Here is a 16,415-nt window from a genome sequence, read left to right as displayed (position 1 = left end):
AAACTAGAAACACACTCTTTTACTGGCATTTAAGGTCTTGAATGAAGAAAAAGAGAAAAACAAACAAACAAAAATGCTTTTTCATCGTATCTTCTTGTTCTCAGGGAAAATCGTCTCAGTGTCCTTGCTTTTTGATGATAGCAACTTAAATGTTAAATTCTGAGCTTTTTTTTTTTTTAAAGTAAGAAATACCCTCTCGTTGGGACGTAAGCTATCACAATGGTGTGGCAGCTTTTCTTAACACAGAACTGCAGAAATTAGAGCAGAAGGGGGACTAACTATTAGCTCATTTCTTCCCTGCCCCATTCGTGTAGGTTTGTTTCCTACAGCAAATTCTCCTGGTGCTTTGTCCAGCAAGGTTTAAATGATTCAAGTAATGGGGCTTCCAGTGGGGCCATATGGTTATTTTATCCAGTTTGCATGTTTCTTTTACTCTGCCTATAAATTGGCTGGTCACAAAAATTGGGTCTGCAGGTAGGTGACTCTGGGTCTTGAGGGGTCTTGGGGTTTAAATAATGTGAGTTCTGTTTGTAAAGATTTAGTATAAATAGGTTGCTCAGTTGTATAAAGTATTGCTTCCAACAAACATCTAATCTGTTTTATTTCAAATGTGAATCACTGATGAAAACATACACCCTCAGATACTTTCTTTGTCCGAAGCACAGGTGATTCTGTCAATGATGGGAAACTGATGGTTTGTGTCCTAGTGAGACAGTTATAAATTTCTAAAAGACACCCCCCCATGAAAATTTCATTTAAGTTTTTAAGTAGAAATGACCCGAGAAGGCAAAATTATATATCTTTGCTTCTCTCTACTTACTGCTCCTATCTTAAATTACAGTCTGCCCTAACACCAAAGGTATAGCTGAAGTTCATAGTTAATGCTGGGTAATTGTGTCTTCAATAGTAATAATATTTATTATTGTTATATAGTTACAATAATTATTATTTTTAAAAAAAGTTCTACCTTTTCTTCCTGTCTTCTCCAAATAATGAAATTCAGGGGAATACTTAGATCATGAGTAAATAAATGATTGGAGTTCTGTCTTTGGTATCACATGAAATTTTTTGTTTGTTTTATTTTAATTGGAAATTCTAAGAAAATAAAGTTTGATGCCCTTAGTCTAATGTCAGGTGAAAATACTTTACATTAAAAAATAATAATGTGCTCATATAATCTGTCACTGATTGACAGGTAATGATACTTGTGACTGCTTTGATTCAGGAAACTAAAGATATTTACAGGCCAAAGAATTCTGCCTGGTATTACAGTCCCCGATAATAAGAATTAGGCTATAGATTGATGTTAGAGACTGAGGTCAACTTCTCCTATTAAAATCTGTTGGAAAATGTTTAAACATTCCACATACTCTATGTTCCTATTTTAATTCCCATAAGCTAAAATATTTCTCATTTAGCTGACATCAGTTGTGAGGTATATATCTACAATATTAATCAAACTTGATTCTTTCTTCCATCCTTCCAGAAAAAGATATTTTGAGATGCAAGCTGTTTGTCATTAATTATTTTAGCTTTGAATTATTTGATAAGATACTTTAGCCAGGATAAATCACTTCCATGTGATTTATTTTAGATTTATAAAGGATTTTCTCAAAAGTTAATTTCATTTTTATGTCACTTTTTCATAATGTTGATTCCAATAATATCTGAAAATTCTCTTATCAACTGATTTTAAAATTGCTTATTAAAAAAATACTTTTAACAGGCTTACAGTCAATATATTTCTTATCGACTAAGAATTGTACGTAGTATAAAAATTGGATCATTGAAATGGAAACATCTCAAGCAAATAATTAGTTAATATTAGTTGATATCAGTAGAAGCTACAATTTGTTTATAAACATATAACATACATATTTATACTATGTATACATTTATGTATGTATGATACTATATATTTTTTCATTTCTATATTATAAACTCAGCGCTAAATTTTTTCTCTTTCCGTATTCATCACTTCGTGGGCAAAAATGACAGCTAAAGGAAATAGTTGTTTTTTAAAAATGATTGATAAATCCAAGAAATCTTAATATAACAATTTACCATTTCTTCCCAAATAGAAGCTCTAACAGGAAAATGTGAAAGAATAGCAAAATGAATTATTACACGTGATCAATTTTTAAAGGTACTCTGCTAGAATATTCATATCTCTGCAGTATCTGGCTACAAATATGGCTTTGCTTCATTTTCAGTTTTCCAAAGACTCTGTTTTATTTATATCATTGCCATAAGTGCTTTATTTGATTTTGCAAAGATTTTGTTTAACTTGTTCAAGATTTTTCGTTTGTTACGGCTTTACAAGCTGGCTAAAAACCAAGAAAGGGGAAGTGTTATCTTTAAAATCTAGGTTCACTTAACCATTATGAAGGTCAAAAACAAAGTCGTCACTACCTGACATAACAGCTGTAAACAATACATATAAAAGAAACATTCTCATTTCACGGGAGCGAGCAATAATGCAAATTAATAAGTTTATATTTGTAAACAGATCCTCTACTGGAATATAAATTAGGAATGTATCTTAATAAAGAAAAAAAATAAGAGTTCTTTTTCCTCATGTAAGTCTTTTCATCTAGCAAACTGCAAAGAATAAAACCCCGCACACCAGCATTGAAAGCAAATTATTTTCATAGGTATCTGATTGGGGCTCACACACCTTTCATTTGTGTTTCCAAACGCAGGGCTTTACAAAAGAAACACTTTTTGGTCCAGATGGCCTTCTAGAAGGCTCCCTGAGAGAACTCAGAAGTCTCTCTAGCCAAAAATCTTGTTTCCGCTTATTCAAGTGCCAGAAATCCCACTGCCGCTCTTTCACGCAGATCAAATAACCCATCTACAGATTTGGTCGTTGTCTTTGTCAACTGAAAGGGTTGATTCCACTAATAGACAACAGTGCCCTCCCACACCCAGGCTTCCTCCCACCCACAGCCTTCCCTGCTTCATTTGTAAGCAGGAATACTAAAACCAGAGCCAAGTGATTTCTAGAGAAAATGAAAGTTGAAGGGACATAACTCTACTTTTGAGATTCTTACTCTGCATTTCTCCCTTTATTCCCATGTTTATTTAATATTTTTAGAACTATATGCCATAATTTTGACTTTAAAAAGTCAAATTCTTAAAAAAGCTGAGGAACTGCCAATGATGACTTTAAGGTTAATTTGATTAACAACAAATGGCAAATTTCGAAACATTTAAAGTAAGGCAAGACAATTCTAGTGCCAATCATATTGCATTTCACATAGTTTTAGTGGCAAGTGGCTGGTCTAGAATTAGAGGATAAGAAATTTTGTATATAGCTTAAATCTAATAATCTAAAGTTGTTTGCTTCATCCTTAATTTATAACACATTCTTAAGGATATTTTAATCAAAATATTTTTATTCTGGTTTATATTTTTCAGGAATTTTTTTGCTCAGTTTCAGTTAATTAGGGTAATTCCTTAACTGGATGAAATCTCAGAAATTTTCTGGTCAAATCTCTTCAGTTTACAGCTTAATATATCAAGACCAACAAGGGTTTGGAAGTTGCCCGGGGTCACAGCCAAGGTGATGATGGAGTCCCAACCAGAATTCTGGACTCACTTGGTAAATAAAGATATGAACATATAGCATAAATGTGGTTTCACTTGGATCACAGTGAATCCCCACATTAACGACCAAAGCTATAGACAGAACCTTAAAACTATTCAGTCACAAGCAAATGTAAATTTGGTTAGTTCAGATTAGTATCTTATTGTTAGTCATACACTTTTTTTTTTTGCCCCCAGCACGAGCAGAAACTGATGAGGAAGAACACAGGGTAACTGTGTGCCTTCCCAGCCATTATTCCCCACATCGCTCCCTCATTCACAATTTGTCCTGTGCTTGTCCACCCGCCTGGCCCCAGAAAGACTTCTTGGCTCTGATCGCTGCAAACCCCATTCTGTTTCATTAGCCATCATTCATTCACTCTCCCGAGGTAGACTAGAAACTCTCAGAGCAAGACTGGGAGCCTTTGGCAAAGAGGCCATATCTAGCACTGACCTCGGCTTCATCTCCCTCCAAGGACAGGTCCCCAAGATCACATTCTTAGTTACTCCTGTGGTCACACAAACACAATATGGCTTTCAGTGTCTTTAGCAGCAAGATCCAAATAAGGGCCATGAAAGAATGGTTTTCCTCCTTAGACATCTTTCTTTTCCTTTTGCAGTATTTCTCCTTCTTAGTACCCATGGCTCTATATGTGTGTTTCTATGTATCTTTCCCGTTCCTCCCTCATTTTCCTTTTTTCTTTATATCTCTCTTTTTTTCTCACCATGTCATCTCTATATCCCACCACCATCTCTTGCCTTCTCTCTTTAACTGATTATAATAGAGAAATTCAGAGCATTCTTTTAATTTTTGTTGTATTAGAGAATTTTATAATTCTTTTTTGTATTAAAAGCAGGTAAATGAGATTTTATTTTATTAAAACGTAGAAATCAAGATTTTCTATAATACTCCTCTTTTTTTTCCATTTTAGGTTAGTGGAGCTTAATGAAAAAAAGGGGGTGGGGATTTCTAACAACTACCCTACAGAATAAAGAATTCTCTCTTTTGTATCACTTACCTCCCTGCAGCATCTTGGACAGAAATAGGTACGCAATACACATTTAGTAAATACTATTTAGCTAACTGGTTTCTAAATTTCTGACAGTGCTAAAAAGAAATTATTCGTTCTACTTTTAACAGTATATGTGATACTGACCTTTTGTTTCCTTCCAGAAAAATTGAATGAAAAAATCTCACTAATTATCCCATCAGTTAATATTATCAGTTAGTTGTATATTAGTAAATTCTTTAAAGTTCACAGTGCCTGCCAGTTAACATTTGTTCATTTAGATGTGTTTCAAAGAAAGAATAAGCCTACAGTATATAAAATAGAAGTTTAACATTATTGGTATTAGCTGCAAGCTGCTATAAAATGTCCTTCAGTCTCTGCTTTTCTCCTAAGCAATACCAGCTTGAATATAACTTATAATATTCTAAATTAAATAAAAATATTTGCACGTTTATCTCAGTGTTAAAAATATTTTCAAACACGATTTCTAGTTTCAAAAAAAATCTGAGAAGAATTATATATTTAACAATAGGTTAATTTTATGGTATGCAAATTATACCTCAATAAAGCTATGGGGGAAAAAAACGAGGAAACTAAGCACAATGTCTAATTTGCTAGCAAATGTGGAAACTCCTTTAGATTTTGCGATATGCTTATAAATCCAATTGTTTCACCTTGGTAGGCTTTCTACATGTCTTGCTTGGCTTGACTTTTCCAGATTTCCTTATCAAAAGATATTTTTTAAAAAAACTTGTCTATTTCTGCCTGAAATTTTTTAAAGATAAATCTGCTGCCTACATTTCATGAATTCTGAGAAGAATTTTAAAAACAGAAGGCACCTTTGGTCTCCCCCATCCATTTGTGAAGTAAGGATAGCTCTGGTCCACTGAGACCCTCCATCTGGGCAGTAGATGACTCTGGACTGGTCACATATTAAGATAATTGGCCCAAACATTCACCTCAGTTCTCTTCCCTACCATTCAGCCACCTCCACCGTCCCTGCCAAATTAATTTCCCAAACTTTCTACTGCTTCTTTTTTTTTCTTCTCCGACTTCCTAAAACTGTTGGTAAAGTCCCAAATTAATTTTATGAGCATACAATATTGTTTCTATTTTCAATGTAGAGCTGAAGCTAAATCATTCCCTTTTTAAAAAGCAAAATGTTAACGATGTCTATTCATTTTACATCTACTCAATATCCACATTCCAAGGAATTTCCTCCTTTTCAAACCCATCCGACCTTTTGTCTGGGCTAGGATGCTTCCGTGTCCCGCTCACCCTCTGCCGAAAGCTGTCCTTCCTTTCACTGCCTCCTCCAGCATAAGCAGTACTCCCGATTTCGGGTCACCTGCATTTGATTAGTGTCTCCTCCAGCTGATATTCTAAGTTTTTAAGTTCTTTTAAATATATTTGTTTTTAAATACTGATGCTGTGTCAAATATATTGCACCCCTGAGTCTAGTTTTTTAAAGGGACGATTCAGTCTGTGATTTATCAGAGTTCAGCGGGGACAGGAAGCTTTAGGCAAGAGCTGGCTTCTCATTGCATCTTCAATAATGTTGGTCTCTCAGAACCCTTAAAGCTACTCTGAAATTATAAAATCCTGTTATAATTCAAATGCTCTGCCTCTCACTGGGCCTTTCTGTGGTAAATGGAGTTAAATCATCTCTGGCTAACAATAGCAGTAGCAGTAGTAGCAGCGGTGGTGGTGGCAGTGATCATGATGGCGGTAACAGCAGTGAGGTAGAGGTGATAGCACTGGGAATAACAGCAGCAGCAATCTCAGCAGGGACGTGGTCCTGCACGGTGACAGTAATGGTAGTGGTGGTAGCAGCTGCAGCTCCCTTGTACTGAGAGCCTGTTACACGACAGGCCATTACATACATTATTTTATTTACTTCTCACAATAATTCTATAAAGGAAGTATTATCCCCTTTTTACAGATGAAGAAACCGAGGCTTGTAAATTTTTTGCTGTGGATCCCACACAGCTAGGAAAAGGAAGAGCCTGGCTTCAAATCCAGGTGTAGCTGACCCAAAAGCCCATATTCCTAAGCTCTGCCCAAGGGGCCTCAAGCGGGAGAACCCCGAGAAGCAAGGCCCTTTCTCCTTGTGTGTCTTTGTGCACTTTTTGTTCCAGCTGCAGCTACTGAATACCACCTCAGAATGTGCCATCCTGGAGAGTTGCCTATTTCTGTTTGGTGGAAAGTCGCAGAGGGGCTGCTTGGACAGGTGATCCCTGGTGTCCTCTTAGGCCAGCACTGACCTGATAGGTGGAACTGTGCTGGGGAACGTACAGGGCCCTTCATTCCATTCTCCGTCAATGGTCCTGGGTGCTTTTTAATAGCCAGAGAGCTACAGGAGAAAGGATGGAAGGGATGAGGGGGGAGCTTCTCCAGGTTTTTCCAGCTTTCAGAACTTGGAAAATAAATCCTATAGGCTGCAGAATGCAGGATCCCTCAAACCCCCTCCGAGGCCATGCTCTGAAACAGGGCTTAAAGGACCTTCCTGAGCAGTTCAAGAGGCCCGGATCGTCACTGCATTCCCCAGTCAGGTACAAAACTACCCTCTTCAGACCTTCCAACTATTTCATCCCTATCAGTCATTTAAAAGGCTTTCCCATCCTACACCATGGAATGTCATCTGTCAGAATTTCAGTGCTAGTAGCAACAACAGATTAGCCCGATGTGAGCTGTTGTCCACGTAAAATTTAAAATTTTTCACATAGAGATACATTAGCACCTATAAATTCTCTGACCATAGGGAGTAAATGGCTATTGAATTTTAATTCAAAATATTCAAATACTTATCAAATTATCACTACATTTTAAGATGTTAAAAAAAGAAAATCATGTTCTCATTTCCCAAGTCTTCAGATATTCTTTTACTGTCTTAAACTATGTTTATCCGTAAAACAAAGGGTTACTGATATTCAGAAGCATATACAAGGATCAAATGTCACCTTTAATCCTTCTTACAAATGCTTTGGATTTTGGAGGATTTAAAATGTCATTCACATATTTATTATTGAATATTTTTCTCACAAAGGATTTCTCACAAAATCCTTTGGTATTTTTGATATTAAAACAATTATAGTAAGAGCTTTCAAGTGGAAATTCAGGACAGAAACATGTTATATTTCAGTAGTTCTCAAATTCATTTATTAAAATTGCATTTTTACATATTTGCTTATCTGTACCTTACCTATATATCATTATTTTGTTCAGCCTCATCCTAAGTAGTATCTCTGAAATAACTTTAGATATGCTAGTTATTTTTTGTAAATGACATCAAAATAAAAATTTAAAGTATATAGGATATATAAAACATTTAAAATTTTTTATATTAAAATTTTTTTTCTATAATCATCACAGGTACCATAGTTAACAGCCATACTTTGGGATATATCGATTAGTGGGAAGAGTTTGAGATTTGGGAAGAAAAGCCTTATATTGTCATCCTATCCTTCTGATAAATTCCTTTAAAAAGATTAATATTGAACCAGTTTTTGCATCTATAAATAAGAAATAACCATGCCTTCCTTACTACAAGTGAGAAAATGTCTTTGAAAATATTTTGTAGAAGTGTAAAACACCAGGAGATGAAAACTCCTTTTTTGATAATGGGTCTTCCTAATAAGAATGTAGTCTTCCAATTTTTAGTTTGGAAATGAACATTCTAGGGCTTACTGAGGGCTATAATTACCTAGAGTATAGATCACGGTTGCTGAGAAAATCGTCATATTTCCTTCTCAAAGGAGAATGAACATCCCTCACTGACCTCTTTCCCCCTTTCTTAGTATCCAAAGAGTCATCAGCGGATGGAGGGTCAATCCATCCTAGATGGTCCCACTCAGAAGCAAGGCAGAGTCAGGCCGGGCCGGCCTTTAACTTTCCCATTGCTGGTGCCCCAGACTACCCCTGAACAGAGGGAAAGTGCCCAGAATAAAGAGAGGGAAAGAAGTGGTTCAACTTTCTCTGTTTGAGGTCCAGGGAGAAGCAAGTCTGGGGCCAACCAGGGCAGGCAGCACGAACATAGGGATTCCAGTGAGTTCCAGTCCTGCTTCACCAAGCTGAGACTGAGCCTTTGGTGCTTTGTCTTAAGGAAAGTCAAGCAGCTAATGAGGAGTGGAACTAATATTTTTAAATGTCTGTCTTCCAGATTGCTTTAATTCGGGCTAGATTAAGCTCCCTTTCCTCAGGCCCTAGAGAAAACCCTTCATCTATAGACAGATCCGGTATCTCATACTGTGGTCCTTCATTTTGCTTGATCCATCGAGTCACTGGTGGCCAGAGGCGCGAGTGGCCCCACTCTCGGTCTCGATGTGCTACTCTCAGTTCCTACCACATCTCTTGACCATCGTTTGGCATCCCTGATCTTCTAAACCTGACTTTAAAAGTACCTATCCCTGAAAGCCCTTCCCTGGCCAAACCACTCCCGTTTTGATGGCTCTTTCTGTCTGTGGCTCCTCTGTCTGCCCTTGGACCACGAATGTAACATACTTGCTTGCATTTTAACTATTAAATCATTTGTATGAGTTAACCTGACCCCAACCCAGAATCACACTCTTCGAGGTCAGTCACTGTGCCTTGGAGGCTCAGCAAGTGTTGGCCAACTGATCAGTGAATAGTACAAGACCAGGGAAAGATCAAATGGTGCAGAAAGATGCTTGCAGATAAAGAAAAGGAGAAAGGTAAGATGGATTTTCCCATATCATTCTTTCTCAGGCACCCAGCTCGGGCCCCACAAAAGAGCCAAGCTCCACTCTGAACCATGGTTTTTGAGTACTGGGTTCGAGGGATTCAAAGATATATGAGACATGGCCCTGCCCTCAAGGGCCTCACAGCATAGTGAGAGAGACAGCAACGTAAACAAATAATTGCAATAGCGCTTGACAAAGGTGATAAGGGGAGGCTGTGTAAGAAAAGGAAGATTAGCCCTACAGGGAAGTCTAGAAATGCTTCACAGATGTGCCATCTCCTGCACCTTGAAGCACAAGGAGGAGTTTGCCAGAAAGACAGAGAAAGGGTCTTCAGACAGAGAACAGCATGTGCATGTGGGAGAGGAACCAAGGGGTGTGTGTGTGTGTGTGTGTGTGTGTGTGTGTGTGTGTGTGTGTGTGTGTGGTGGGTGGGGGGCAGGGTTGGGGGGACTGGCAGGAGATGAGGCTGAGAGCAGAGGCAGGGCCTGGTCTTGTCAGGGGAGCCTAAGTGTTCCTTCTAAGAAGATTGCATTTGACTCTGTAAGTCCAAAGGGAGCCAAAGCAAGATTTAAGCAAATGGATGATCCTATCCCATGTTTTAGAAAAATAACAGCACAGTCCCAATGAGGAAGATCCAACTCCCCCGTAAGTGTCTCAGTACTCTCTCAGTGAGACCTCTGCTATCCAGCCTCGGAGCCAGGCAGCTTCCCACTGAGCTTTGGGTGACAGGCAACCAAACATATCCTTAAAAGGCATGTCATAACCAAATTGTCAGGGGATCAAGGCCATACTAGAGCTTGTCCAAGGACTCTCCAAGGGTGATAAGTTGAAAAATGGGAAATAAATATGAATGAAACCGTATTTGTCAGAGCATCGTCTTCCCCCATTTTCAAGAGTATCAAGGAGCAGTCGACTTTGTAAGGAAGAGCTATCACAGGAGCTCGTGGCTGGGCCCGAGAGATTTCAGCAAGCAGACACACAACCAGGATCTTGAAGAGAATTTGTTAATGGCCAGCGCTAACTGAAGGTTTTAGGAATTCCCTGGGAACTGTTGTGAGGTAAATTAATTCATTGGGTGTAAGGCAGCGTCACAGAGAAGAGTGTCACCCTAAAAAAGGACTGTTAACAGCTGTGCTCAAATACTGTCATTAATGCTGATAGAGAAATCCTTCTCATAGGGAATCACAGCAACACCATTACTGGAAGCTGCCAGAGAGAACTCCCTGAATGCCCAAAGAAGTTAGTTGAAAATAAAGTGAGTAAGGAAAGCATTAGATTAATTTATGGTTTCTAGAAAATTACTCTGAGTACTCTAGAGAAAACACTTCTCAAGTACTAAGTGCCAGAAATGCAAAATACATAATCTTCATAGATGTGATTACTGTTGTCATCACCACCACCACCACCATCATCAATACTTTTGCCATCAAATTGTAAGTCAGATCCCCTCTCCCCCAAGGAAGAACTTCAGGGTCTATAAAGTTCGCGTTAATTCAATGCCTATCTTACCACCAGGCAATGACCAGGGTGTTAGAAAAACTACAGCCCAATAGTAATTGTTTTCCTTCCTATACAGATGACATCCATACTACGGTGATATTACCCTTCACTTCCAGGAGACTGAAACCATAGACACTTGTATAGTAAGATGTGCCAAAGTGATTGACCAGTCACTTTTTTTCCCCGACAAATAACTCAATGGGTAATTGTTGAATAAAGGTCTGTTGCGCCAGGAGCTCCATGGCAGCTCTAGCGGGGAATGCACGACATGCTGTAGGTACACAATATCATATCTAAGTGAGCAGAGCAACCTGGCAAAAATGATCCTGTTTGAAAAAGGAAGCCATTTCAAATCCTCTGATTGCTCTGTGCTCATCACACTGGCTTCTCCTCTAAATCTTCTTGCATTTTATGGCATCAGCTTCTTTCTTCCCAGTCTCCTACAGCAAACTGAAAGCTCCTTGAGGGCAGGATTGGAGTTGTACCCATATCGAAGTCGGCCTGACCATTTCTACCCAGGGGAGCTAAAACACAGAATTTCTCAAACTTCAATATGTATTAGAATCATCGGAGACTTCCTGGCCAACCTACAGGCCTTCTATATTGTAGGATTTAGCCCAAGAGTCTACATTGTAACAAGCTGCTCATTGTAACAATCAGAATCAAATGATTCTGATTCAGGTGGTCAGGGAACCCACTCAGAGAACACTTCCATCAGGAGTCCAGGATATAAGTCTGCAGTACACGCTTTGGATCAGATAGAGCCAGGTTTTGTCCCAGTTCTATACTTACTAAGCTACAGGGCAGCCTTATACACGTTTCTTAAGCTCTTCGTGCCTCTGTTTCTGCATGTATGAGGATAGATACAAACTCATAGAAAGAGAAGAGAATGGTGGTTGCCAGGGAGTGGGGGAGGGGAGATGGCGAGAAGTTGTTTAATGGGTGCCGAGTTTCACTTTTGCAAAATGAAAAAGTTCTGGAGATCTGTTGCACAACACGGCAAATATATTTAACACTACTTAACTGTATACTTAAAAATGATTAAAATGGTGAATTTTATGCATTTCTTACCACACTTCAAAAGAAATAGGAAAAATATCGTTAATGAGAAGAGTAACAGCACCGTAGTGCTGTTATGAGCATTACATGAAATAAAGCATGTCCAGCGCCAGGCGCAGTCGCTGGACTAGCAACTGCTCAAAAAATTTTAGCAACTATTATTGTTGTAGTCATGGTTGTTAAGGTTTTTAACTATGAATAGGTTGCTATTTAAAGGCCTTTTAAACCAAATTATAGTCTGAATCTTCAAGGTGATGGAAGTTCCCTCTACTTTTTGAAATAGTATGTGCATCAGTTTCTCAGGAACGCATTGGGCTGTGAAACTGAAACTGATCTATAACCATTTATTAAGGAATGTTTCAAACCCTCCCCACAACTCCAAGTAGCTTTTGACAAACCATGTTTTTCTAAATCCTGACCAATGGATCATTCACATATAGATCCATATATTTAAAAAAAAAACAAAAACCCATATTATAGGTCAATATGTGAAAGCAGAGGGATATTTGTCTTAGGCTGTCTGATTCTTAACACTAAAATCCTCAATTTGCAGAGATGAAAGAAACAAAGAACAAAGATGTTGAATTTTGTTTTCCAGTTTAAGCTTCTTAAAGAAAGTCAAGCAAAATCTGCCACCATAGGAGAAATGATCTCTCTCTCTCGAAACACTACATGAAATATTTTGCATCTTTGATGTGCATGCGGAATCCAAAGCAGATTCGGGAACATGGCATAGACCCAAAACCGTCATTTCGATTCTCTGTGCATCGTTTTGATTTCATGTGCATCTATGCTAATTTTGTCTCCCCAGCTTATTATTTAAGCCTTAGCAGGACAGATGTGCTGTTTTACAGGGCCATAATCCATTTGGTGGGCGGATAACCAGGAGGTCTTTGGTCTTCATCATTTACTCCAATAAGGAAAGTAGACTATTGCCTTGTAAAACAGCATGAGTCCCACGCCCTGATTTCATGTGTCATGTTAACCCACGAAACATCCTTGCAGCTTCTAACCAAATTTATAAAATTTATCATGGTCACAGAGATAACCAAAATTAGTACTAGGCTGAATGAAATTAGGCAAAGGCCAACCTGGGAGTATAAACAGTAAAAACGAGGGGTTGGAAATACTTACAGAATGGGATTATAGGCCACACAGGTGTCCATATGAATCAGATCTATCATTCTAAAGCTGAGGTTAAGCAATACAGTCATGTGTCGCTTAACGATAGGGATACTTTCTGAGAAATGCATTGTTAGGCAATTTCATCATTGTGCTAGTATCATAGAGTGCACTTACACAAACCTAGGCCGCAAACCTACACAGCATGTTACTGTACTGGATACTGTAGGCAGTTGTCATGCGTTGCACTGCGATATTACAATGGCTATGACATTGTTGGGTGATAGGAATTTTTCAACTCCATCTTATGGAACCACCGTCACATCTGTCATTGACCGAAACATCATTTGTGGTGCACGATTATATACTGGTGAAAATTCTAATCTTAGTGACTTTTATTTTATTATTATTATTATTTTTTTTTATTATGGTGACATAACAAGATCCAGTAAGTTTCAGGCATACAGTTCAACAGTGAGGCATATATATACATTGCATTGTGTCCTACTGACTTTTAAATCTCTCTCTTGATTGAAAAATAAATTCTGAAGTCATTGCTAAGGATTCCCTGCCAATTTTTTTAAACCTCCATCCTACGTATAACTCTATGTTACTGTGGGAGTTGGGAGTTTTCAGAGCCCAGGGGATCCATCCCAGAAGTCCTGAATGATGACAGCATTAACTATTGACAGGTAGTGCTTGTGAAATCCAGAAGTAGATGGCAATATATGCAAATAGACTATCAGCTAGGATTATGATTGTTCCAATCCACCTCCAGGTCTCAAAAGACCACTCGCTTTCCACTCACAGCAGCATCCTTGCCAACAGGTAGAAGGAAGAAGAATTAAGACGAAGAGCTGTGATTACAAAAAAAAACAAAAAGAAGTGATTAAAAGAACACGAATCACCATATATTAACTACAGATGCTGGGCATGTGCTGCCTTCTGTCCATTCTGATGCACTAAAGGAGCTACCTTGTTATCTTGGTGTGGGGGCCTGTGATGAAGGCTTGCAGTTCCTCACCTAGAACAGGACCTAGATCACATGACACATTCAAGAAGTATTTGCAGAAGGTTAAACAAAACGAATCTGTAAAATGGAGATAAACCAAGATGCCTCGAGATTCCTTCCAGTCTTACCATTCAACAGACCTATGATTTTTATGTTACAGGCTCATGTCTCTTGTCATTCTAATCCACTTCTGCAAGTCTATACCAACTGAGGAATCTCTTTTTACTCAGTACAATCCTGCCTTACATTTTTTCATCACACAATAGTGTTACCCCTTAATTACGTTACAGCGATTAGGAAGCATTCTGCCATTAACCTGATCATACATTTATTTTTTCAAACAATAATCAGTTGCCAGAATATATTACTATTTTTAAAGTTCTATGCAATATTTTAAAACTATGGAAATATTTACATTTTCTTTACACAGTTTTCTGCTTGATTTCAAGAGTTAAACAAACAGTTTCCAATATCTTGTCTCTGATGTTTTTCCACTCCATTAAAATGCTAAAGGTTTTTTCCCCTCTCTTTAGAAGAGAAAAAAATCCCCTGTAATTTACTTTGGCTTTCTCAAAAGTTGGGTAGGAAAGTCAGTATAATTCAGGTGGAATCTAAAATGTTCTTGTACAAGGTTACGCCGAGAGGAAGCCTATAATTTCCAAGCATTCTTTCAGGAAGTTTGTGTTCTCTGTTTTCCAGGGAGCCTTTACTTTCCAAGGGAGTATGATCGACATGCCATTACTGAAGCAAGCCCAGAACATTGTCACGCTTGCCACATCTATCAAGGAAAAATGATCTGTTAAATGAAGCTCTCATCAGGTGGGCCGAACATATACAGTGGGTTTCTTAAAGACAAACAATAATACTCAAGGCAACTTGTTAGTATGCCAGATTGGAACCTTTCTCCATTTACAGTTCATGTTGATCACAATTTTTTGTTGTCATTATCTTACAGGCCAGTTATTCCTCTAAAAGTGAACTTTCTTCTTTTTGGTTCCAAGCTTATGATTTTATTGCTCATAAATGTGTTATAGATATGGACTTATGATTTCACAGGGAGATAAAATAGTGGAGAAAGATGGGCTGTGAGGAGAAATTAGGTTTTTAATGGAACAGGTCTTTCCCAAATACGTGTACTCCCTTCACCCTTCTCATGCTAAATGTTTCCCACATTGTTCATTTGTTCACTCGACCCCATAATTTTAAGAAAGGCCGGGCTTTTTAAAAATAATAACTAAATGAAGAGGTTGTGTGAATTGCACTAGAAATCGGATAAAATGATAGAGATGGCATTGAAAAGTTGATGAAGTATCATATTGGTTTACGTAGATATCTCTAAAAATAAATCTTCAAAACTGATTACTGTTAACCTCCACCCCCCAAAAATGAAACATCCACAATCCTTGGACAGCTAGATGATGACCACGAAAGCCCTCATCCTGGGCGAATGCTCTGAGTCAACCGTTACCAGCAATTAAAAAATAAATGTGCAGAAACAAGACCATCCATTTTCCCCCTTTATTTCCCCGTTTAACTGTTTGCCATTGAGGCCATTTCCCCGGTAAATGTATGGCCAGGACAGGGCCCCCTCAGCAATAAACTTGTAGCCTCTAAGAAGACACAATGCAGCAGATCTGGTGCATATGGTCCCCTGCGAGATTTGCATCACATTAGAGATGCTGCTACAGGTCATATGGGTGGTGTGGTTAACGGGCTTAGTAAAGCTGTTTTGAAGAGGTTAACCCAGCTTGTAGGAAGGGTAAATAAACATAACAACCAGCCATTCTTCCCTATTCAGCATGTGCTCTTATATTGAAGGCTAAAGGGTATTGAAGCTGCGAAGGATCAACTTGTGTTTGCCAGAGGACGCCAATGAAATTTGAAACACCAACAATCAGAGATTTTGTTTCTGCTCCTCATTAAATCATGAGCTTTTGTGTTGAGACTCTGGACGACTGTTCTTTAAGAAATTAACAGAATGGGAAGTTTTAAACTCTACACCAACCTTTTCATGACCTACACAGCAGCAAGGCTGCTACTCTTAGACAAACACCACGGGGAAGGCTGTTCTGTTTATTTAAATTTGTAAATAGAAAACAGTTGTTTTTTATTTTCATTTTTCACCTCCTTCTATGCCCTTTTTGTTTATTTCCTATGTGGCCCCTACTGTTTGCTCCAGCCAGGGGTCTACTTGTCCCTTACCTCTTCCATTCCTACAGGAAGCCCAAGAGGGGAATAGAATTGAAGGTTATATATAAGGAAAAGCACTATGGAACCAAAGAAAAGTGGGAGAGGCGTCATGCGACACCCACCCACCCATCGCACTGCAGGAAAAGGGCAAGCCAGTTCTGACAGGCACATCATGGGAACCTGACACATTCTTGAGACACCAACTAATATTCCCAAACATGGGATCTGAGGAGA

General features: G+C 38.4%; 1 protein-coding gene across 2 annotated transcripts in view; it reads left to right on the top strand.

Annotated features, from left to right (window-relative positions):
- The window catches only part of CLYBL (citrate lyase beta like), a 121,268-nt gene extending 105,332 nt beyond the window's left edge, over positions 1-15,936 (top strand). The window contains exons 9-10 of one of the 2 annotated variants that reach the window (XM_023532419.1): positions 14,691-14,810; positions 15,790-15,936. In XM_023532419.1, coding sequence (XP_023388187.1) covers positions 14,691-14,786 — 96 coding nt within the window. In that variant the 3' untranslated portion in view covers positions 14,787-14,810; positions 15,790-15,936. The remainder of the gene's footprint in view (positions 1-14,690; positions 14,811-15,789) is intronic. The other variant, XM_011363230.2, reaches the window with a different exon arrangement.
- The last annotated feature ends 479 nt before the right edge of the window (positions 15,937-16,415 follow it).

The sequence above is a fragment of the Pteropus vampyrus genome, unplaced genomic scaffold (genome assembly GCF_000151845.1).
Source record: "Pteropus vampyrus isolate Shadow unplaced genomic scaffold, Pvam_2.0 Scaffold83, whole genome shotgun sequence".
NCBI lineage: Eukaryota > Metazoa > Chordata > Mammalia > Chiroptera > Pteropodidae > Pteropus > Pteropus vampyrus.
The sequence above is the reverse complement of the archived record's forward strand: the minus strand, read 5'-3'. Positions and strand labels throughout refer to the sequence as shown.